General features: G+C 36.5%; 1 protein-coding gene across 7 annotated transcripts in view; it reads left to right on the forward strand.

Annotated features, from left to right (window-relative positions):
* VPS8 (VPS8 subunit of CORVET complex) overlaps positions 1-25,369 on the forward strand; it is a 306,350-nt gene that overhangs the window by 190,578 nt on the left and 90,403 nt on the right. For 6 of the 7 annotated variants that reach the window (XM_067738310.1, XM_067738309.1, XM_067738314.1 and 3 more), the window contains 5 exons: positions 3,647-3,736; positions 4,292-4,334; positions 7,874-7,992; positions 12,601-12,682; positions 13,020-13,102. In XM_067738310.1, coding sequence (XP_067594411.1) covers positions 3,647-3,736; positions 4,292-4,334; positions 7,874-7,992; positions 12,601-12,682; positions 13,020-13,102 — 417 coding nt within the window. The remainder of the gene's footprint in view (positions 1-3,646; positions 3,737-4,291; positions 4,335-7,873; positions 7,993-12,600; positions 12,683-13,019; positions 13,103-25,369) is intronic. The other variant, XM_067738313.1, reaches the window with a different exon arrangement.

Below are 25,369 nucleotides of genomic sequence, written 5' to 3' on the forward strand. Positions count from 1 at the left end.
ATAAGAATGAAAAAGATTTCTGTGTATTAATTTTGTATCCTGCAACTTAACCAAATTCATTGATGCATTCTAATAGTTTTCTGGTAGCATCTTTAGGATTTTCTATGGATAGTATCATTTCATCTGCAAACAGTGATGGTCTTATTTCTTCTTTTCCGATTTGGATTCTTTTTATTTCTTTTTTCTTCTCTGATTGCTGTGGCTAGGACTTCCAAAACTTGTTGAATAGAAGTGTTGACAGTGGTTATCCTTGCCTTGTTCCTGATCTTAGAGGGAATGCTTTCAGCTTTTCACCATTGAGAATGATGTTAGCTGTGTGGTTTTCATGTATGTCCTTTATTATGTTGAGATAAGTTCCCTCTATGCCCACTTTCTAGAGAGTTTTTTTTTATCATAAATGGGCGTTGAATTTTGTCAAAAGTTTTCTCTGCACCTATTGAGATGACATATGGTTATTTATTTATTTTTGGCTATGTTGGGTCTTCGTTGCTGTGCCGTGGGCTTTCTCTAGTTGTGGTGAGTGGGGGCTACTCTTGGTTGCGGTGCACGAGCTTCTCATTGTGGTGGCTTCTCTTATTGTGGAGCATGCTAGGTGCATGGGCTTCAGTAGTTGTGGCACGTGGGCTTAGCTGCTCCATGGCATGTGGGATCTTCCTGGACCGGGGCTCGAACCCATGTCCTCTGCATTGGCAGGCGGATTCTTAACCACTGCACCACCAGGGAAGTCCCGATCATATGGTTTTTATTCTTCAGTTTGTTAATGTGGTGTATCACATTGATTAATTTGTGGATACTGAAGAATCCTTGCATCCCTGGGATAAATCCCACTTGATCATAGTGTATGATCCTTTTAATGTATTGTTGGATTCAGTTTGCTAGTATTTTCTTGAGTATTTTTATGTCTATATTCCTCAGTGGTATTGGCCTGTAATTTTTTTTTTTTGTGGTACCTTTGTCTGGTTTTGGTATCAGGGTGATGGGGGCCTCATGGAATGAGCTTGGGAATGTTCCTTCCTCTGCAGTATTTTGGAAGAGTTTCAGAAGGATAGGTGTTAATTCTTCTCTAAATGTTTGATGGAATTCACCTGTGGAGCCACTGGGACCTGGACTTCAGTTTGTTGGAAGTTTTTAAATCACTGTTTCCATTTCAGTACTTGTGATTTGTCTGTTCATATTATCTATTTCTTCCTGGTTCAGTCTTGGATGGTTGTATCTTTCTAAGAATTTGTCCATTTCTTCTAGGTTATACATTTTATTGGCATATAGTTGTTTGTAATAGTCTCTTATGGTTCTTTGTATTTCACTCGTGTCAGTTTTAACTTATTTTTCATTCTGTTGTTAACTCCTTCTTGTGTATTTTAAATTTCAGTTATTGTATTCTTGAGATTTGATCATTCTTTTATATATTTTCTATTTCTTTTTTGCAGTTATCATTGTGTTCATCCATTATTTTCCCATGTTCAGTTAGCATTTTATTACTAATGCTTTGAACTCTTTCTAGGTAAATTATTTATCACTTTTTAAATTTGTTTCCCACCCCCTTAATGAATTTACCTTTTTCTTTCATCTGAAACATATTCCTCTCTTTTTATATCTTGCTTGACATTCTCTGTTCTTCTGTGTGAGATTATGTGAAACAGTTCCATATCCCAGTCTTGAAGGCATGTCCATATGTGGGAGCATCTCTATGAAGTCTGCTTGTCCCCAGTGGCATTGGTGGAGGAGCTAATTTTAAAGTGAGCATAGGCTGCATCTTTCCCTATTATGTGCTACAAGGCACTGTATGGCTGGCATGTAGGGCTAGAGTCACTGCCCTATTTAAGGGGTGGTGCCGAGGCCTAAGGGTCTGGAGCAGGATCTTTGAGCAAGTTGGGCTTCTTCCCAGTGTGATGGTGGTGTTGGCCATGGTTGGGGATGTGGCTGGGACCTAAGGGTTTGGGGCTGCACTTCTAAACTTGTTCCACTTCTTCCCTGGTATGCACACATTGGGTAGAGGCAGGGTCCGGGCCAGAGCAGTAGGAACCACACTAATAAGTTGTTTCCACTTCTGCCTTTGTGCAGTTGTACCAGCAATGGCAGTCTCCACCCTAGCTGGAGGCAGGACAAGGGCCTGAGTTGATTCCACTCCTTCCCTAGTGCTTGCACATATTTGTGTGCAGGCAGTGACGGTCTCTGACGTGGCTGGAGGAAGGGTTATAGTCTAAGCAGCCTCTGCTCCCTCCCAAGTACAGGCATGCATGCTAGTATCTGCAGTAGCTCTCTCTGCTCTGGCTAGATGCAGGGCCATGGTGTGAGGTGGGCTCCACTCCCTCCATGTTTACTCAGGCTCATTGGAAATGAAATTTCTAAAAGGAAATTTTTTGAAATGACTTTTTAAAAATTGGTTACTGCTGGTATATGTTATTAATTTTTGTTTAGTGTCTTATATCTAGCAACCAGGCTGAATTCTTTTTTCGTTCAAATATTTTCTAGATTTTTTTATGACAATATTTTTTTCTGAGAATAATGGTAGTGTTTTTTCTTTCTTTCCAGTCTTATACTTTTCTCATTCCCTCATCAGATATCTAGGAGCTCTGGGATATTATTGAACAGAGGCAGCGATAGTATGCGTTCTCTCCTTGTTCCTTATTTAAAAGGGGATGTGTCTAACATTTTATGTTAAATATGGTGTTTATTGTCAGATTTTGATAGATAATTCTTATTAACCTAGACAAGTGCCATTACCAGTTTGGGTTAGAGTGTTTCGTATTGTTTTTATTTTTGTCAAAAATGGGTGCTGCATTTTACTAAATACTTCTTCTGCATTTGTTGAAATGATCACGTTTTCCTCCTTTGATCTGTTAACCTATAATATGTTATTTGTGCCTCTCTTTTTTTCTTACTCCTAAGAAAGTTTTATTCTATGTTATTAGTCTTTTCAAAGACTAATTTAGCCAGGTGGTTTGTGACCACCTAGAGGGGTGGGATAGGGAGGGTGGGAGGGAGGGAGAGGCAAGAGGGACGAGATATGGGAACATATGTATATGTATAACGGATTCACTTTGTTGTAAAGCAGAAACTAACACACCATTGTAAAGCAATTATACTCCAATAAAGATGTTAAAAAAAAAAAAGACTAATTTAGGATTTTCTTTTAAACCTCGCTATTGTTTCTCTGTTGTTTCTTTCCATGACATTCTTTTCTGTACTTATTTTCTTTCTTTTACCTTAGCTTAACTGGCATTTCTTTTTTACTTACTAGAAACTCTTAGTTTATTAATTTTCATTAAGATCCCACAAGCTAATGTATAGAGTTTTCATTGTCATTTTGTGAATAATTACACTTATCAATTTCTGGTGTATATTATTACTATTTATGTATACATGTTACCATTTGTGCAATGGATATACCTGATTCAGGTGCGTAACAACTCTTTAAATAAATAAGTGAAAAAAAATGAGGGACCTTGGTTCAGTCAGAGTCCCAAATGGGCCACTCGAAGACTAGAAAGTCAAATATTTGCATGTCATACTGTAAAGTAGCATACTACTAGGGTATGAATTCACTATTTACTATCATAGGGTTATTTTTCATCCTTAATAGGACCTTCTGACTCCACAAACAAGATTTTTGAGCAAAAAAGCTTTCTCTTTTCTTCTTTCCTAGATTACCCAGAAGTATCAACTTCATGAAGTCACTGCTTATCTATTAGAAAAGAAAGGAGATATTCATGGTGCCTTCTTAATAATGCTAAAGGTAACATTTTACTGTATTTGCTTTGTCATGTTTCTGTCTAGCCCTATACCCATTTATCAATCCATCTTTTCTTCGTGAGATAAAATTGACATACAGCATTGTGTAAGTTTTTGTCAATCCATCTTAATTTCTTATGTTTCAAAGTAAGCTGCAGACAACAGTACATTTTTTTTGTACATTTTATCTCTAAATATTTTTATCATGCATGTCATGATACACCAGTATGCCACATGATACTAATCCCAAGGCTTAGTAGTTGTGGCTTGCGGGCTCTAGAGCACAGGCTCAGTAGTTGTGGCGCATGGGCTTAGTTGCTGCACAGCATGTGGGATCCTCCTGGACCAGGGCTTGAACCCATGTCCCCTGCACTGGCAGGCAGATTCTTAACCACTGTGTCACCAGGGAAGCCCTGTGCTTTCTATATACACAACAATTCTCTTCTGAATGGCAGAGATCATTCTTAATAACCTTGTTGTTTCTTGGAGTTTACCTTTAAAATATGGTAATTCAGGTATTGGTGGATTAGAAATATAAAGTGTTCCTTTTACCTCCTAGAGACTACAAAGCAAACTTCAAGAGATAACACATCAAGATGAAAGTAAGTTCTCGAGTGTAATTCACAATTTCTTTTTCCATGGGCCCCATGTTTTAAAAGATATTAAATGATAAACTGTATTTATTAAGTAATAATCACATTGATCTGCATGTGACTGTTTATCTGACATTGATCCCAATTTTGGCTTGTTTTCAAGGGCTCATAATAGGAAGTAATATAAACCACTGTAGTTTTGCAGTGCTAATTGTCAGTAGAGGTCATTGGACAGAAAATTAGGTAGTCTTCACTGGCCTTGATTAATTTTTTAGTTATATTTCTGTATTTATGTTTTGGTTATTATAAATGAGGTACATAACTAACATCTTAAAAATTACTATAATGTGCTGAACAACAGCAAAGCAGAGCTTCTAATCAGTAAATAATAATCGGTGTTTCTGTATTGAATTTACATAATTTTAGCAGAAAGCAGTAAAACTTGAAACAGTTTAAAATCTTGAATGGCTTTGTCACAGATAGATATGTAATTCCTATTGTATTCCTTGATACTAAAAAAAAGTTATTTATTTTGTAAAAGTGTGGTAAAATAAACATAACATAAAATTCACCATTTTAACCATTTTTAAGTTTACAGTTCATTGGCAATAAGTACATTCACATCATTGTGCAATAATCACCACCATCCATCTCCAGAACCTCTTCAGCATCCCAAACTGAAACTCTGTACCCATTAGACAATTACTCCTAATTCCCTCCTCCCCACACAGCCCCTGGTAACCACCATTCTACTTTCTGACTTGATGAATTTGAATTTGATTACTCTGTGTATCTCATAAGTGGAATCAAACAGTAATTGTCCTTTTGTGTCTAGCTTATTACACTTAGCATAAAGTCTTCAGGATTTATCCATGTTGTAGCACATGCAGAATTTTATTCATTTCTAAGACTGAATAATATTCTGTTTTATGTATACACTACATTTTGTTTTTCCATTCATTTATCAATGGGCACTTGGTTGCTTCCACCTTTTGACTATTGTGAATAATGCTGCTATGAACGTGGGTGTAGAAATATCTTCTTGAGTCCCTGCTTTCAGTTCTTCTCGGTGTATACCCAGAAGTGGGATTACTGAGTTAAATGGTAATTCTATTTTTAATTTTTTGAGGAACCACCATACCGTTTTCTGTAATGACAATATCATTTTACATTCTCACCAGCAATGCACAAGGGTTCCAAATTCTCCACATCTTCACTAACACTTTTTATTTTCTGTTTTCTTGGTAGTAGCCATCCTAATGAGTGTGAGGTAGCATCTCATTGTGGTTTTGATTTGCATTTCCCTAATGATTGGTGATGTTGAGCATCTTTTCTTAGACTTATTGGCCATTTCTGTATCTTCTTTGGAGAAATGTCTATTCATATCCTTTGTCCACTTTTTCTTTCCTTTTTTTTCTTTTTTTGCGGTACGCAGGCCTCTCACTGTTGTGGCCTCTTCCGTTGCGGAGCACAGGCTCCGGATGCGCAGGCTCAGCGGCCATGGCTCACGGGCCCAGCCGCTCCGCGGCATGTGGGATCTTCCCAGACCGGGGCATGAACCCATGTCCCCTGCATCGGCAGGCAGACTCTCAACCACTGCACCACCAGGGAAGCCCCACTTGGTCCACTTTTGAATTGGATTGTTTGTTTTCCTATTACTTGACATTTTCAAAATATCCCTCCCAAAGTTCAGAGAAACACTTAATAGGTGATTTTTAGATTGTTTTACCTTTTTAACCCATTAACACATTTCTTGGACCCCTTAGCCCACACATTCCCCTAAACACCTTTACCCTAATTCTCCATATATTATTTGTTTTTGGAACTTCCATAACAGTTGGTTGACTTTTCTATATTTAGTCCAGCTAAACATTTAATTATTGTTTTTGTGCTTTAGTATACGTTCAGTCAATTTGACTATTAGATTTGTTGCATTTATGGCATTTTTCTCTTTCAATTTACTGTTATGAGAATAATTTTTATAGACATTACATGAAGGATTGTGGGAAAAGTAAGAAGAATATTTCCCCAAAATCACTACAGTAATTTGCAGGTGATATGTGTAGGGAAGCCAATTCCTTAAATTCCAGTGAAGGTAAATTTCTCAGTAATAGTCTCATAACTGCCATTTACTGTCAGATTCAATTTTGACAGTGTGCTTAAGAATTTTGAAGGATTTGGTAATTGCACAGCACTGGGCTAGTTTCTGTGGGTGATACACAGATGGCTAAAACACAGTCCTCACCCAAAGAGCTACAGTCTCTTGAAGGAGACAGATATGTAAATAAAAACCTCTAATGCATGTAGAATCAAATACTATAAAAAAGGTACAGTGAGAATGGCAAAGGGTTGTGGAAAATTGGGGAACTACCTGTAACTGAGATTCTTTTCTGGAAGATGTGACCTTTGAAGTAATCACGATTGGAATGATGAATAGGAATTTGATAGACAAAAGCAAGGAAAGGGTCTTCTGGGCTGAGGAGGACATGAGCATGAAAGTGCCTGGCTAGTAACCTTGGGGAGGAGGAAATAATCTGGTGATATAAGAGTACCGAGGCTGGGAAGATGCACCAGGATGTTTACTGTGTCTACTTAGGATCAGAGGTTTGTTGACATTCTCTTTGTAAAAATTAGAAGTCTTTGATAGTTTTTGTGCATGAGACTCATATGTTTGGACTTGTGCTTAAGAGAACTGTAGTGACAGTATAAAAGGGAATGAGGAAGGCAAGATTTGGAAGTCAAAAGTTAATTTAGAGGCTGCTACAGTAGTGCAAACGAGGTGATGAAGGGCTCCACTCTGGTAAAGTAGCGGGTATATGAGAGTGTGGAAGTAGAATTAACAAAATTAACAATTTATTTGAATGTACAGGTGAAAGCATCAAGATGGTGAAGATTTATAAACTGGTTGACTTAAAGGTCATGGTTCTATTAACTTAGTTTGGAAATGTAGGGGGAGGAGCAGATTTGAAGTAAGAAAAATGGGTTGGGTTTTGCACATATAAAGTTCAAAGTGACTGCAGGATGTCCATGTAGAGATAGATGTCCTAGAGCCTGGTGAAAATTCAACCTGCAGATTATGAAAATTCAACCTGCAGGGCTGGAGGTGTATATTTGAAAATTATTAGCAAGGACATAGGAATTAAAACCAGAAGAGTGGCTGAAATTATTGGAAAAAATGAAAAGAAAAGGGCCTGAGATAGTATCTTGGAGAAATACATACATTTAAGAAATAGAGGAAGAAATGGTAGAGCAAGAAAGATAAAAGATAATCTTTCTATTAACTAATCCACAGATAAATGGTTGGGGATTTTCCATAGCTAAAGCATATTAAAATGCTAAGTATGATGTGCTTTCTCTGTCCTAGGAACGTCAGACATTTATATGGAAAACTGTTGCAAAGAACTACCTACTTTTTATCTACTGAAGTTTGGTATCAGGTCTTATACATGATTATACCATAGAAAACAAAGTATGCAGAGAAAAAATTGTTTAATTTTTTACAGAAGCTTTGAGATTATCAGTAATATACCCTTGAGTGATGTTAACAGTTTTTCTGAATCTAGATACCAAAGAGGATCCCTCACTGAAGAATGTTGAAGAGACCATGGTGGAGACAATTGCCCTTTGCCAGAGAAATTCACATAATTTGAACCAGCAGCAGAGAGAGGTAGGAGAGTGACTACAGAGGCTTTTAAAAATCTGTTCTGGTCTGAAACTAGGAATTAGTTCTATTTCCACTGCCCTCTCAGCTACCTGAGTTCAGTGCTCCCAGGAGTATAAGACTCCTAAAGTTATTATGAGGAGTGCCTGTCTGCTTTGTTCTCGCAAAAGGCTTTATATTCTTAGATTTGGCTGTGCTGCAAAATTTAGGTGTGTGAATACTAGATGTCCTTGTTCTCTTTGGACTGAGTTTTTGTGTATTCCATGTAGTGGTACTGTGGTTGTGTCGTCCATTTATCATCTGTACCGTTCCCCGTGGATAAGGGGAGCGTGAAGCACTAGAGGAAAAGCCTCAAGGGATACAGAGAAAGCTGAAAAAGGTCAAGAAGGCTACGGTGTAGTAGTTCTCATCCTTGGCCGCACATAAGAGTCACATGGGGAGCTTTGAAAAATCCCAGACTGTACCTGAGATCAATTAAATTATAGTCTTTGGGGCTGGGCCGCAGTCATCAGTATGTTTTAAGGCTTCCCACATGATTCCACTGTGCAGCCAAGGTTGGAACCACGTCTGTAACAGATTCCAGACTGCAAAAAGGGAGAACGCAGAGCTGAAGGAGATATAGTAGAGCACGTGGGGCGGGTGGGAGTTACAGCAATGAAGCAGAAACCAAGGGGGCGAGATGCAACTTGACAGCTAAATTGTGCAGTAGTTTTAAGAAGTAAAGTTAGCAGTGTGATATGTATGGCATAACTGCGCCTGCCCCTCCAGGCTCTGGCCTCTGACTTAACACCACCTGGCCTCCTTCCACTGCCTGGGCTTCTGGAATGGGAAGCAGGGTAAATTTTTCATATATAGTTTGCCATACATGTTCCAATGAAAATGATAAACTTGGTATGTTTCTGTTCTTATGAGATGGGTAAAATTTCTCCTTTATGTTTTTGTCAAGGGTTTTTTTAAGGTCATAAATTTTGAATACCCTTTAGAATATAAATTGTATATAACAAACACATTTATATAATAGATGTGTTTTTTTTTTTTTTTTTTTTTTTGGTGGTACGCGGGCCTCTCACTGTTGTGGCCTCTCCCGTTGCGGAGCACAGGCTCCGGACGCGCAGGCTCAGCGGCCATGGCTCACGGGCCCAGCTGCTCCGCGGCATGTGGGATCCTCCCGGACCGGGGCACGAACCTGCGTCCCGTGCATCGGCAAGCAGACTCTCAACCACTGCGCCACCAGGGAAGCCCTAGATGTGTTTTTTTTATTTAAAAACTTTTTTGAGTGAAATGATACATACCCATTATTTTTTTAAATCCCGCAATACAGAAAGTTACACAGAGAGTTGTTTAAAAAAATTACCCTGTATCCATCTTATCACCCAGAAATAACCGTCATTATCATTTGGTGAATATCACTCTAGATATTTTTTATCTACCTAGGTTAACATAATTTTAGAAAAATTGAATCAAATAATGCTTGCTTTAAAAATATAGTATTTAATCTCATTTAGGAAGCTTATGTAAAACTGAGGAAATTCTGAAATTCAAATAAATAGTTCTTCAATACACTATCTCTGAATAAATCTCCCTGAAGTTGAAAAAATCTAAATAACTGTTAATAGATTAGAAGTATTGTTTATAATTACATTTTGGTTTTTATAATATCTATGATGTCCGACCAGTAAGGAAGTTTACATGAACTCATACACACTTGCTCCAGCCTCCCTTCTCCACCCCTCTGAATTTTAGTTAGTTATGTTATTTTACCTCATTAAGGTTAACAATACATTCTTTTCTGTATCCACAATTCCCATAGTTGTTCAATCTTTATTTAAATGGATTATGGGCTTCACAACATTCCTTTTGCCCTGATTTTTCCATTCCTAAGTTTTTGTTTTCATTTATCTTTTGGCTAACTGTCTGCATTTGGACATGGTTATATTTTGATAGAAAAACACAACAGGGTAAAACTATTAAAGCTATGTTTATACATAAATATACATAAATATTTTTCAACCCTTCTGTCTCCTCCCTAACATCTATTTGATATTCTTCCTTCTTCTCGTGGAAAATTTAAGGAAAAATGACAATTATAAATTGTCATTGTTTTATAAATAGAGCCATTTAGGCTCACGTAAGCTGAAATATGTCCAGATTCACATATATTAATGGTAGAATTAGATATAAAATTCATGCCTCCAGAACTCTAGGGATTATTCTGACTATATTTGAACTCTTATCTCTTAATCAGAGACAGGACTAAGGCTTCCTTTGATGTGGTGAAAGGGTAATTTATTCTGTATTTTTTTGTCTAAAAATATATCTGAGTTGGAATCTGTCTCTTCCTCTCTTAGACACAGACACATGCCTCTCATACCACTCTCTACTCCCCCCCACCCTCCAACAACTGGTTTTTGCTTCTTTTCTGAACAACGTTCATAGCAACAATAAAAACATTGCATGTTAGTTTTTATGTAAATACTGTTTTTGTGAAAATGCTGAAGTGATTTTATGTAATAGCAAACATTAATTTTGGGGGATTTTCATGGTTGTTTCCCCTGTTCCTCTTTGCTTTTTTTTGGTTTGGAGAGAGTGAGAACAAGAGCTGTTGCCACCAACCCTAATCTAACTAGAAAATTTGAAGTATCCAAAAGCTTGATAATGAATTGTCTGTAATATCTCTTTCCAAAAGTTTCTTCAGAAGATTTAATGTCATGGAGTATTTCCTTAAAGTTAGACTGCAGGAAATCGTGTTGTCAGTCCTTCCCTAGGTAGAATCTATACCTGTCCTACTTTGTATGTCTGCCTACCCCAGTGTCCAGTGATTGCATAAATAAAGAATATGGCTTTCTTATGCACATAATTCCCTGAAAAAGAAAGCTGTTGATTATGTAACGTGAGAAAGTAATTCAGGTTCAGTTGTGTTGCTCTCAGGGGTTAGGATTGTCATTATCATGGATTGTTATTTTAGCCTGTGGGTTTTTAGAGTTTATCCAAGTTAACATTTTAAGAACCAACATTAAAGAGCAAGAGAGACAAAATATTTAAAAGGTGTCCACCATATATTTCAGGTTAATGTGGAGATTTAATTGAAGAAGAACAATTTCTCTAGGGTATGAACACTTCCCATGGCTATTATCTCTGCAACCATGCTTCCCCCAGTCTGCTATTTATAAACCAAGAATAAAGTAACCTTTAAAAAGGTAATTCTTCTAAAATTTCTGGACTAAATAAGAAAAATTTTTAATCAAATTTCTAAATATAATAAATATAAAAACCAAAAGGTAAAAATTAGGTATACCATATACAGTTAAATTAAAAGACTATAAAAATACATAGAAATAAATGATGTGGTTGTAAAAACAAATTGAAATAGGCAACGAAAACACAAGCTAAGTAAAGCCATCCAAGAGTAAAATACAAGATTAAAAATTCATGAATACTAGATAAATTAAAATTTCAATAAAATAAAGAATTGCCAGTACACAACATAGTTAAAACCAGTATCTTAAGAATTTGAAGAAATACTGTTTAAAAAAAGTACATAAAATCCTGGCCTTAGAAAACCTCAAATGGGGGCAGATAAGGGCTTCCTTGTAGAGCTCTTCAGTGGAAGGTCACCCCATGGGAAAGTCACCGGACCATTAGCCTGTCCCCTTAACCATGCTTGTCCTGCTTTGTCAATACTGACTTTTTTTTCATACCTCTTGGATGTTTGCAGGAATAGGTTTCTCCCAAGATACTGGGTGAAATAAGGCCTTTGTAAATCATTACCCAACAGGAAAATATGCTTGAAATTTTAAAATGTATTAGTTTGATTTTTGATGATGAAGATTTTTCCTAAGGCTTAGGAAGAACACATATGATGCACATATGGCAGTGTAAATCATTGGCAAATTACGCAACTTCTCTAAGCTTCAGCATCTTATCTCCAGTAAAGATAATGCTTACTGTATAAGGTTATCATGAGATTCAAACGACAAAATGTATGTAAAGCATTTAATACAGTGCCCTACGTAATAGGAATAAATAAATGTTAGATCTGTTCATTTATGTCATGACGTGATTGGAAATGTTAATTGAAATAATGTTAACTTCCACTTCTTAGTCAGTGATGACTGAGGAAATAACAAAATAATGCTTGATATAGGAGAAAACTTTGGATTAACTGTATTTATTTATCTTGCTTGACATAGCTGATGAGAAATGGGGGAGGGTAGTTGTGGGAGAGTTCTTTATTCCCTTCTGCGGTACATAGGGCCGTTTAGACTGTGTCAGTGAAACATTTAAGAACGTAGCCTGAGGCTCTGCTCTGGCTTCTTTGAACCTACCCTTTTCTGAGACACAGAAGATTTGCAGTTCCAAGGTCTAGACTTACTTAACTTCAGCTTCCTTATTTTCCCAAGGTGCATGATAAAGATATCTGTTCTGGCTGTGGTCTTTGCTTTTTTACTGTCTTTTCTCTTCCCAGTCAAGTATTCCATCTTTTCTTTTTCTAATTTTTACCAACAAATGTATGTGAGAAGTACATTTCAACCTGTGAAACACTAAGCTGATGTTAGTTGTTCTTAAAAACAACAGAGTACTTTTGTTTTCCTTTGGTTTCCTCTGCCATTATAGGCACTCTGGTTTCCATTACTGGAGGCAATGATGGCACCTCAGAAGCTGTCTAGTTCAGCTGCGCCTCATCTGCACTCTGAAGGTAAGGTCATAGTGTCCACCTATACTGTCCCCCAGTTTCTATCTGCTGATGATTGTCATTTTGATACCTCTCCCAGCATCGTATTTTTATTATTTTCCTTAATGAAATCATACTGTACTGTGGATCTCATTTTTTCATGTTCACTGCTTTCTGTGGCACCAGTTATATCATTTGTCTTGGATAATAGTAGCTTTGCAACTTACCAGCAGTTAACTTTAAAATATCAAACTGGCCTTGGTTAGCCAAGTTTCTAGGAAGCTGTGTTCCTATGACTTACAGGAAAAACAAAAACTGCTTATTTTAAACTAACCTTAATATTGACATTTTATTATAACAGCTCTGAAATCTTTGACAATGCAAGTTCTAAACAACATGGCAGCATTTATTGCCCTTCCATCAATCTTGCAAAGAATCTTGCAGGTGAGTTGAAAGGGGGAAAATTCAGTGTTGATCAATTTTAACTAATATTTTAGTTATGTATAAATAATAGCAAACTGGGCTAATGTGTAAATGGATCTCAAGCATAGTGCAGCTGATTTTTGGCATTAACGAAATATCTAACTTACAACTCTCATCCTTGAATCCTTCCTAGCACTCCAGTGATGTGGGTTTGCCTGGCACACACTTGCAACCTTCAGTTAGGGGGTGCAGGCTTCAGTTCACTGTGACCTTTGGATTAAGATACACAAGCTTCCTTTTGGTGTGCTAACTGGGAGAGAATTACCATTGCTTCCAGCTGATTATACTTTTTAGATCAAAAAGAGAAACGTAGGGCTTCCCTGGTGGCGCAGTGGTTGGGGGTCTGCCTGCCGATGCAGGGGACGCGGGTTCGTGCACCAGTCCGGGAGGATCCCGCATGCCACGGAGCGGCTGGGCCCGTGGGCCACGGCCGCTGGGCCTGCGCGTCCAGAGCCTGTGCTCCGCGGCGGGAGAGGCCACAATGGTGAGAGGCCCGTGCACCGCAAAAAAAAAAAAGAGAGAGAGAGAGAAATGTAAAAATAATGTTAATATAGACATTTTTTAATCTTGTTACTTAGGGTTTCTAACTCATCCTAAAATTTTCTGTCCAAAGCTTATCTCCTACTATAGATTCTAGCTGGCTTTGTGTCCAAAGTCTTTGTAGGAAACATCATTCCAGCCTGTTTTCTTCAGCAAAAAGGCCCGAACCTTTCCAACTTCATCAAAAAGAGAACACTAAAAATATGCTAAGATATATTTTTAGAAACATCTGTGAGCATTCTTGGGTAAACAGCAGGAATTATCCTTAGAATCCATTTTGTCTTCCCTTACTTTACCCAGGATAGAGACACACCAAAAAGAAAAAAAAAAATAAAGTCAGACAGTAATATGATGCCATTGATCTTCATAATTTTCAAATGATTTTTATCCAGTCAAGAATGTCCCTCTCAGCTCTTTTTTAAGACTCTCCAAGCTCTCCTTCCGATCTGGTATGAAGCAGCTGGACCTTTGCTGATAAAGACTACTGCGTCCAGCAGTTTCTCACCACATTGTACGTTATCCTTTAGAAGGTATCTTCACACGTATCATTTCATTGATCCTTATCATGAATTGAATAATAATTTGGTACAGACTACTTTTCTTATATCCATTCTAAAATATATTAGTCATAAAATAAGGTTTTTAATCATATATAAAGTAATATATAATAAGACAGAAATACTTTAATTTACCAGGTAAATTAGAAAACAATGAAATCCTAAAGCCAAAAGTGTCTTCCCTCTCGTACGCATTTAGCTTTATTTTGAGCTTTAACCACACTTTGACCCATAAACTATAATAAATATAAATTGATTTTTTACCTTGGCATAAGCATATGATGTTTTAAAAAAATGTATTTCAGACTCATATCCTTGAAGGCTTTTGATATTTGAAAGTCTTAACTTTATTTTTGTGTTATACTGGCATTTATTGTAATTGTGTTCTTATCATTTTCCACCTTCAGTGAAGTCACACTAATAAGGAGAGTATGCTGATTCTTAAATTCCTTATTTGCATGTTTGTGATCACTGTAATGATAACTCTACCTTATATTTATATAGAGATTTTTATTTTTTCAAGTTGCTTTCACAGATAATGCTAATTTAAGCTCATTCCCATTATATCATGTAAGCTCCTTCATTTGTTTCAGTCCCTGGTCTTTTGAGAAGTTAATTATTAATTGGTTTATATATTATATGTTACCCTGTTTGGTTATTATCTGTGTAGATGAAAGAAAGGCACAATTCTTGCCCTAAAAGGCCTGTTTTAAGGGAGACAAGAAAGTATCTGATATAACTATTCACATGGCTCTAAAGAGCAAGTAATATTGGCCACCTTCAGGATTACCTTCTCTGAACCCCAGGTAGGGTAATTGCTACTTCTGCATCTGTACACTTTTAGTCCACATGATTATAGCAGGAGCAGCCAGGTGAAAGCATGACCCTGCCTCTTGACTCTATCTGATTGACTCAGGGTAGGCAACTGGCCTAAGAGGGGCCAGTCAGTGTCCTTTCCAGGAAATTTTAGGACTGAATTGAAAAGATGAGTAGTTTATCTTCAGTTCTCTGGATTATATAAGGTACAAAGTTCAGGAGCTGATAGTGACTACCTTTCCATCTTATGAACTGAAATAGTAAAAAGTTAATCTGCAGAGAAAAGAACAATGAAGCAGACACACAAAGAGGAGAATAGACAAGATGCATGGAGAAGAGAGAAGATAACAAGGAGAGGATTCAAGACACTAAGAGAGGAGACAACATGTAGAGAAAATACTGATGGCATCTGAGTCCCTCATTGTAGTTCTTAAGGCTTACCTGATTCCTTTGCTTGGATCCTTAAACACCCCAGTACCTTTACAGTTATTATCTTTTTTGAATAAGTTAGAATGAGCTAGGTTTCTGAATTTATATATATATCTCCAGAGGAGTACCAATAAAAGTATATATATGAAACAGACTGTGGAAAGATTTCCTGGAGGAGGGGATGTCTGAACTGAATCTTACAGAGCCTAAAGGAATCAGGGGTAAAAAACAGATAGGACTACTCTAAGCAGAGTGAACTATATGTACAAAGAATTTGAGGTAAAACACGGTACATCTGGGGAGTTGCAAGTGTTTAAGTATTCTTGGAACATAGGACAAGAATAAAGGTGAGTCACAGAGCTGAAATTTGAGAGGCAGAGTCTGTCCTTAATTGCTTTGTAAGCCATGGTAAGGACTTTGGATTTTATTTTAAATTCACTAAATTCTCATTAAAGTATTTTAACCAGAGGAATGATGGAAAGAGATTTCTTTTTAGAAAGATGGCTCAGCCTGTGTTATATAGGATAAATTGGAAGGGATAAAAACTAAAGGCATAGAAATACCCAGAATGTAATAGATACCTAAAGTTTGTTAAATGAGCTACATAGACTGGATAGGAGAAGATGGACTTGGAAATTACTTAGCTGATAGAATCTACTTAACTTTTTGACTGACTGGATGTAGGGGAACACAAGAGGAACCTAGGTAAACCCCTGATTTCAGTTTCATGTGGCTAACAGTGAGCAGTGGGGGAACACAAGACTGGACTTTATAGGAAGAGGTAAGAAGTGGATCGGAAGATTTGGAAGTCATCAACATAGAAGTGGTAGTTAAATTATTGAAACTAGGTGAACTTTAGCATAAAATGGAGTTCTAGGAAACATTCAAGAATCAGGTTGTTTACCTATTTTTATTTCCCATTAGAACATAAGGACCCTGAGAGATGAAACTGTACTTTGGCTAGTACTCTATCACCATCACTTAACCCAGAGGCACCTGGCATATAATAGGTACTCAGACTTTGTTATAAAGCAGAAACTAACACACCTTTGTAAAGGAATTATACTCCAATAAAGATGTTTAAAAAAAAAAAGTTAAACAGAGTTTAAAAAAAATTGTTTTGGCTATTCTGGGCCTTTTGCATTTCCATATAAATATTAAAATTGTCTTTCAATCTCTACAAAACAACCTGGTGCTATTTTTATGGTTATGTATTGAATTTAGGGAGAACTAAAGGTTTAAAAATCTTGAGTCGTCCGATACATGACTATGGTATTCCATTTATTTCTTAATTTAAGATATCAATTGTAATAGGATATTTATACATAAGATGTTCTACATTTATAATTATAATGTCTATGAATAAAGGCCACTTTTATTTAATTCCAATCTATTTCTTTATTTTCTATCTATATCTGTCTATCTATCGATCTATATATTATCCTTCCATCTATATTTTAATATCTTTTTCTCACCTTATTGTGCTGGTCAGGACCTCTACTATAGTGTTGAATAGTGATGGTGAAGATGGACAAGCCTTGCCTTCTTCCTAATCTTGAGAGAATTGTTAATTCTTTCATCAATTGCATATTAGATGCATGTTGAGAAAATTTGCTGTTCTTCGTAGTTTGTTGAGAGTTTTTGTTATGAATGGATGTTGAATTTTATTGAATGATTTTTCTGCATATATTAAAATGTTCACATTCTCTTTGGTTATTTTGCTAATATAGTACATTATTTTGATTGATTCTTGATAACAAACCATCCTTGCATTTCTGGAATAAACTCCATTTCGCTCTTTTTATATAATGTTGAAGTCAGTTTGCTAATATTTTGTTAGAAACTTTCATGATTATGTTCATAAGGGATCTTTGTGGTTTTCTTTCTTTGTTATGTCTCTGCTGGATTTGATTTTAGGACAATGCTGGCTTCATAAAATTAATAGGGAAACATTTCAGCTTCCTTTATATTCTCAAAGGATTTGTGTAAAATTGGTATTTTTTATATTAAATTTTTGGTAGAATTGTCAAAAAATAATAGGTACTCAGTAAATATTTCTAGAGTGAATATAAGTCAAGGATGGAGGAATTCCATTTCTGGCTAAGAGGAGTATCAGAGACTGGGTTTATCCTCTTGCTTACAACAACTAAAAAGTGGATGAAATATATGAAATAGTGGTTTTCAAAGAAATGGATATCAGGCAGTACAGGACAGTAATTCCTTAGAGACAGGAAATAAACAACGTAAGCCCTATGTTTGCCCCAGCTTAATGTCCTGAGAGAGTTTCCAGGCAATAGCAGGAAGGGGGATCCCAAGAAGTTTCCAGCATACTCATTGATTTGAGGAGATGGAGCTGAGAGTCAAGAGACACCAAGGTGACCAGAGTTTTTAGGGCAAGTATGAAGAGAGAGAACTCTGGAGCAATCAGAAGGCCTCCCTCAAGTATAAGTACATGATCTGAGGAAACTACCTAGGCCAGGGAAAGAATCACCTGAAAGGATTAGAGGGAATAATACCCATATTCACACAGGGCCAACAATAGAGTCTTATTCACCAATAAGATCAGAAGAACTCATAATTCACAGAACATTGGGTAGAGTACTCAGAAGTACTCAATAGTGGGAAACAGTTAGCCCTAGACTAAACATAGCTCCTGTCATGCCTTTCAAATCTTAAAAGCAAGACCTAACGGATCAGACTGTTGCCATGTAATTTAACTACATCCCAGAACAAAGCTTAAAAATATTTTGAGGAATACAAAAATATCTAGGTTCCAACAGTGTAAAAATTTACAGTATATGTATGACATTGAATTAAAACTTAAAAGGTATGCAAAGAAGTTAGAAAATAAAACCCAGATATGACATTGGATATTGGAGTTAGCAGGCAGGGACACCAAAACAAAAGATTAGTGAATTTGAAGACATAGCAATACAGACTATCCAAAATGAAACACTTAGAGAAAAGTGAAGCAGGAAAAAAAAACAACAGAGTATCAGTGAGCTGTGGGACAATTTCAAGTGACCCAAAATACATGTACTTGGAGTCATGAAAATAGAGAGTTGGAACAGAAAAAAATATTTGAAGAAATATTAGGTGAAAATTTCCAAATTTATTGACAACTGTTAGCACAGGTCAGTTACCCCAAACTCAAAAACATGAAGAAAACTACAAGGCACATTATAATTGCTCAAAATAAAAAATTAACAGAAATCAAAGAGGAAATCAGAAAACACTTCAAGACAAATGCAAATGGAACACAACTTTCCAAAATCTGTGGGATGCAGGAAAAGTAATCCTAAGAGGGAAATTTATAGCAATACAGGCCTTCCTCAAGAAACAAGAAAAATTCCAAATAAACCTAACCTACCACCTAAAGGAATTAAATAAAGAAGAACAAACAAAGCCCAAAGTCAGCAGGAAGAAAGAAATAATAAAGATTGGAGAGGAAATAAAATTGAGATCAAAAAAATAATAGAAAAGATCAGTAAAACCAAGAGCTGGTTTTTGAAAAGATAAACGAAATTGATAAACCATTAGCCACTCTTAAAGAAGAGAGAGAAAATAAAATCGAGATAAAAAAATAATAGAAAAGATCAGTAAAACCAAGAGCTGGTTTTTGAAAAGATAAACGAAATTGATAAACCATTAGCCAGTCTTACAAGAAGAGAGAGGATCCAAATAAAATAAGAAATGAAAAAGGAGAAATAACAACTGATACCACAGAGATACACAAAATCATAATACTACAAAGAGTTATATGCCAACAAATTGGACAACCTAGAAGAAATGGGCAGATTTCTAGAAACATGCAACCTGCTGAGACTGAATCAGGAAGAAACAATCTGAACAGGCTGATCACAAGTAGTGAAATTGAATTTGTAATAAAAAAATTACTCCCAACAAACAAAAGTCCAGGACAGGACAGCATCACAGGGGAATTCTACCAAACACATAAAGAAGAGCTAATACCTATCCTTCTCAAACTATTCCAAAAAATTGAAGAGGAGGGAACAGTCTCAAATCCCTTCTATGAGGATACTATTACCCTCATACCAAAACCAGACAAAGACACTACCAAAAAAGAAAGTTACAGGCCAATATCTTTGATGAATATAGACATAAAAATACTCAACAAAATATTAGCAAACCAACAATGTATAAAAAGGGTCATACACCATGATCAAGTGGGATTTATTCTAGAGACGCAAGGATGGTTCAGTATTTGCGGATCAATCATTGTTATATACCACATTAACAAAAGGAAGGATAAACATCACATGATCATCTCAACAGATGCAAAAAAAGCATTTGACAACATTGAACATCCATTCATGATAAAAACTCTCATCAGAATTGGTGTAGAGAGAGACTTTCCTGGTGACGCAGTGGTTAAGAATCCACCTGCCAATGCAGGGAATATGGGTTCAATCCCTGGTCTGGGAAGATCCCACATGCTGCGGAGCATCTAAGCTCATGTGCCATAACTACTGATCCTGTGCTCTAGAGCCCATGAGCCACAACTACTGAGCCCACATGCCACAACTACTGAAGCCCACATGCTCTAGGGCCCACGTGCCACAACTACTGAGCCCACGTGCTGCAAGTACTGAAGCCCATGCATCTAGAGCCCATCCTCCACAACAAGAGAAGCCACTGCAATGAGAAGCTAGTGCACCAAAACAAAGATTAGCCCCCACTCACCACAACTAGAGAAAGCCCGCGCACAGCAACGAAGACCCAATGCAGCCAAAAAAAAAAAGGTGTAGAGGGAACATATCTCAACATAATAAAAGCCATTTATGACAAACTAACAGCTAACATCATACTCACTGGTGACAAGCTGAAAGCCTTTCCTCTAAAACTGGGGACAAAACAAGGATGCCCACTCTTGCCACTTGTATTTAATATAGTATTGGAAGTCCTAGCCACAGCAGTCAGACAAGAAAAAGAAATGTCTTTTTAGACATCCAAATTGGAAGGAAAGAAGTAAAACTGTCACAATTTGCAGATAACATGGTACTATATATATATAAAGCCCTAAAATCTCTACCCAAAAAACATTAGAACTAGTAATGAATTCAGTAGTTTCAGGATACAAGATTAATATACAGAAATCTTTCACTTTTCTATACACTAATAGTGACCTATCAGAAAAAGAAAGCCAAAAAAAAAATCCCATTTAAAATTGCATCCTTAATTTCTCTTTCTGATCTTTCATTGTTAGTGTATAGGAATGCAAGAGATTTCTGTGTATTAATTTTGTATCCTGTGACTGAGCTAAATTCATTGATTAGCTCTAGTAGTGTTCTGGTGGCATCTTTAGGATTTTCTATATATAGTATCATGTCATCTGCAAACAGTGACAGTTTTATTTATTCTTTGCCATTTTGGATTCCTTTTATTTCTTTTTCTTCTCTGATTGCCATGGCTAGGACTTCCAAAATTATGTTGAATAACAGTGACAAGAGTGAGCACCCTTGTCTTGTCTTGTTCCTGATTTCAGAGGAAATGCTTTCAGTTTTTCACCATTGAGAATAATGTTTGCTGTGAGTTTGTCATATATGGCCTTTATTATGTTGAGGTAAGTTCCCTCTATGCCCGCTTTCTGGAGAGTTTTTGTCATAAATGGGTGTTGAATTTTGTTGAAAGCTTTCTCTGCATCTCTTGAGATGATCATATGGTTTTTATTCTTCAATTTGTTAATATGGTGTATCACATTGATTGATTTGTGTACATTGAAGAATCCTTGCGTCCCTGGGACAAATCCCACTTGATCATGGTGTATGATCCTTTTAATGTGTTGTTGGATTTGGTTTGCTAGTATTATGCTGAGGATTTTTGCATCTGTGTTCATCAGTGATATTGGCCTATAATTTTCTATTTTTGTGATTTCTTTGTCTGGTTTTGGTATCAGGGTGATGGTGGCCTCGTAAAATGAGTTTGGGAGTGCTCCTCCCTCTGCAATTTTTTGGAAAAGTTTGAGAAGGATAGGTGTTAGTTCTTTTCTAAATATAGAGAAGAATTCTGGTAGAATTCTGCTGTGAAGCCATCTGGTCCTAGACTTTTGTTTGTTGAAAGATTTTTAATCACAGTTTCAATTTCATTACTTATGAGTTTTCTGTGCATAATTCAAAAAGGCACATGCACACCAATGTTCATTGCAGCACTATTTACAGTAGTCAGGACATGGAAACAACCTAAATGTCCAACAACAGATGAATGGATAAAGAAGATGTGACTCATATATACAATGGAATATTACTCAGCCATAAAAAGGAATGAAATTGGGTCATTTGTAGAGACGTGGATGGACCTAGAGACTGTCATACAGAGTGAAAGAAGTCAGAAAGAGAAAAACAGATATCGTATATTAATGCATATATGTGGAATCTGAAAAAATTGGTATAGTCGCTCTTATTTACAAAGCAGAAATAGAGACACAGATGTAGAGAACAAACGTATGGATACCAAGGGGGAAAGGAGGAGGTGGGGTGAATTGGGAGATTGGATTGACATATGTACACTATTGATACTATGTATAAAATAGATAACTAATGAGAGCCTACCGTATAGCACAGGGAATTTCACTCAGTGCTCTGTGGTGACCTAACTGGGAAGGAAATCCAAAAAAGAAGGGATATATGTATATGCATAGCTGATTCACTTTGCTGTACAGTAGAAACTAACAACACTGTAAAGCAACTGTACTCCAAAAAAAATTTAAAAATAAATAAATAAAATTACATCAAAAAGAATAAAATATCTAAGAATAAACTTAACCAAGGTGAAAGACCTATACTCTGAAAAATATAAAGCATTGATGAAGGAAATTGAAGAGGATACAAAGAATTGCAAGGATATTCTGTGTTCTTGGATTATAAGAATTAATATTGTTTAAATGTCCATACTACCCAAAGCAACCTACAGATTTAATGCAGTCCCTGGCAAAATACCTACAAAATTTCTTTAAAAATTTAATTAATTAATTTATTGGCTGTGCTGGGTCTTCATTGCCACGCCCGGGCTTTCTCTAATTGCAGCGAGTGGGGGCTACTCTTCGTTGTGTGCAGGCTTCTCATTGTGGTGGCTTCTCTTGTTGCAGAGCACAGGCTCTAGGCACACGGGCTTCAGTAGTTGTGACGCACGGGCTCAGTAGTTGTGGCTCACAGGCTCTAGAGCGCAGGCTCAGTGGTTGTGGCACATGGCTTAGTTGCTTCATGGCATGTGGGATCTTCCTGGACCAGGGCTTGAACCCGTGTCCCCTGCGTTGGTAGGTGGATTCTTAACCACTGCACCAACAGGGAAGTCCCACCCACAACGTTTTTCACAGAACTAGAACAAATAATCCTAAAATTTATTTAGAACCACAAAAGACCCCAAATTGCCAAAGCAATCTTGAGAAAAAAGAGCAAAGCTGGAGGTGTCGCACTCCCAGATTTCAGACTATACTGCAAAGCTGCAGTAATCAAAACAGTGTGATACTGGCACAAAAACAGATGTATGGATAAGTGGAACAGAATAGAGAATCCAGAAATAAACCCACGCAACTACAGTCAATTAATCCACGACAAAGGAGACAAGAATATACAATGGAGGAAAGACAGTCTACTCAGTAAGTGGTGCTGTGAAAAATGGCCAGCTACATGTAAAAGAATGAGATTAAAACATTTCCTCATACCATATACAAAAATAAACTCAAAATGGATTAAAGACGTAAATGTAAGACCTGAAACCATAAAACTTTATAGCAGAGAACATAGGTAGAACAAAACACTTTTTGACATAAATCTGAACAATGTTATTTTGGATCTGTCTCCTAAGGCAAAGAAATAAAAGCAAAAATTAAAAAACGGGACCTAATTAAACTTAAAAGCTTTTCCACAGCAAAAGAAACCATCGACAAGAATAAGTACAGACTTTCTTTTTTTTGACTCTCATCTTCACATAGGCTTGCCCCTCTAGACGTGAGTTCCGTCTTGTTTGCTGCTTTATCTCCACCACCTAGCACGGTGCTTGGAACATAGTATATACTCAGTAAATATTAGTTGGCTCAACCATCTAACGTCTCTGAGTAGTCCTCTGCAGTTTATAAAGCACTTTTGTGTTCTTTATCTCCTTTATCTCTGTGTACATTATGCTGGGGAAGTAGTGGTATCCTTGTGGTTCTCAAGAGGAAAGTGGCATTCAAAAAATTAAATAATTTGCCCAGTTATTAAGTGGGAACATTAACCTGGGTCTTCTAACTCCAAACTTTCGGCCTTCTGTACCTAACACCAGCCATAGTGTTTTTCATATCTACCTCACTTTATCAGGTCTCTTGGGGAGAAGATATTTAGATGCACATTTATTTAGATGCATAATTGCTCAGATATTTACAGTTTTTCCAGAAGAGATATTCACCTGATAAGAGGTTCTCAAAGATCTTCCTGACCTCTAAATATTTATTCAAACTGATACTTGGGACCTGAATTATACAGGTTTCTTTCAGGAACATTAGGTGATAAGTTAATATTTTTAAGGGACCATATTTATGTTATATACATTCTGCACTGCTGGCTCTTACGGATCTTCGCTCTATGGGGAAAGTAACGTTTGGCTTCTGAGAAGCTGCTCATGACTGTTATATGGAAGGAATTAATACAAATGATTTATATGCTAACCTGCTGTGGGCATTATTCATATTTTAGAGTAATGCTTGATTAGTAAAAATTTTAATTTTATAGCAAACCACATACATGATACAATAAGTATCAGAAATCAATAGGGATATTGCCATTTGCAACAACATGGATGGACCCAGAGAATATTACACTTAGTGAAGTGAGTCAGACAAAGACAAATACTGTATGATATCACTCCTATGTGAGATTCTAAAAAAATAATACAAATGAATCTACATACAAATCAGAAACAGACTCACAGACATAGAAAACAATCTTATGGTTACCAAAGGGGAGAGAGGAGGGGAGAGGGACAAATTAGGAGTATGGGATTACAGATATAAACTACTATATATAAAATGAATAAACAACATGGATTTACTGTATAGCATGGGAAATTATATTCAATATCTTGTAATAACCTATAATGGAATATAATCAGAAAAAAATAACTGAATCACTATGCTATGCACCTGAAACTAACACGGTATTTTAAATCAACTATACTTCAATTTAAAAGAAAGAAAACAATGGGGATAAAAGTGCTCATCGCATGTTTTTTAGTGTGCTTTTTTAAAAAACAAGTTTATTTGAAGTACCTAAATGTGCTCTTCTTTTGTAGTTTACGAACAAGTTAAAGAGAAACCTCAGCAGTTATTTATTGCTGAAGAATCCAGCTGACATATTTGGAAAATAATTTGAAAAGCTAGGGTATTGTGTACATGCTGTGCCAGAAGCCTTGAGCTCCCTTTTGCGTTGTATAATTTATATGTTGTCCCAGCATGAGGTTATTTTCATGATTTTGCTTTTAAAGTATGCATATTGAAGTGAAATGTACTGATATAAATATAGACATGACCTATAAAGATTTCTTCCTTTTCCCAGAATTTAACATTTTCAAGACCTCTTTATTCCCCAAACCACCCTGTTATAAACAAGTGACAGAAGTTTTCTGTGCTAGAACTATGTTCATGTGTATTGTGTATGTGTGGACATGTTAGAATAGCTATTACAACGTGTTTATAATAAAGTATTACACTCTCCATTGATACTTTGAGAAGTAAATGTATTTACTAAGAGCTTGACCAAAAACATAATTGAGTGTAAGTTCAGAAGCATTAACATGGTTCTGTTTTTATGCAAAGAAAATTAAAAGATTATATTGTGAGTATATGGCCTGAGTTGTTCTGGTAAAGAGTTAGTCTGAGATATCTGTAGTGTTG

Source organism: Pseudorca crassidens, chromosome 5 (genome assembly GCF_039906515.1).
Source record: "Pseudorca crassidens isolate mPseCra1 chromosome 5, mPseCra1.hap1, whole genome shotgun sequence".
Classification (NCBI taxonomy): domain Eukaryota; kingdom Metazoa; phylum Chordata; class Mammalia; order Artiodactyla; family Delphinidae; genus Pseudorca; species Pseudorca crassidens.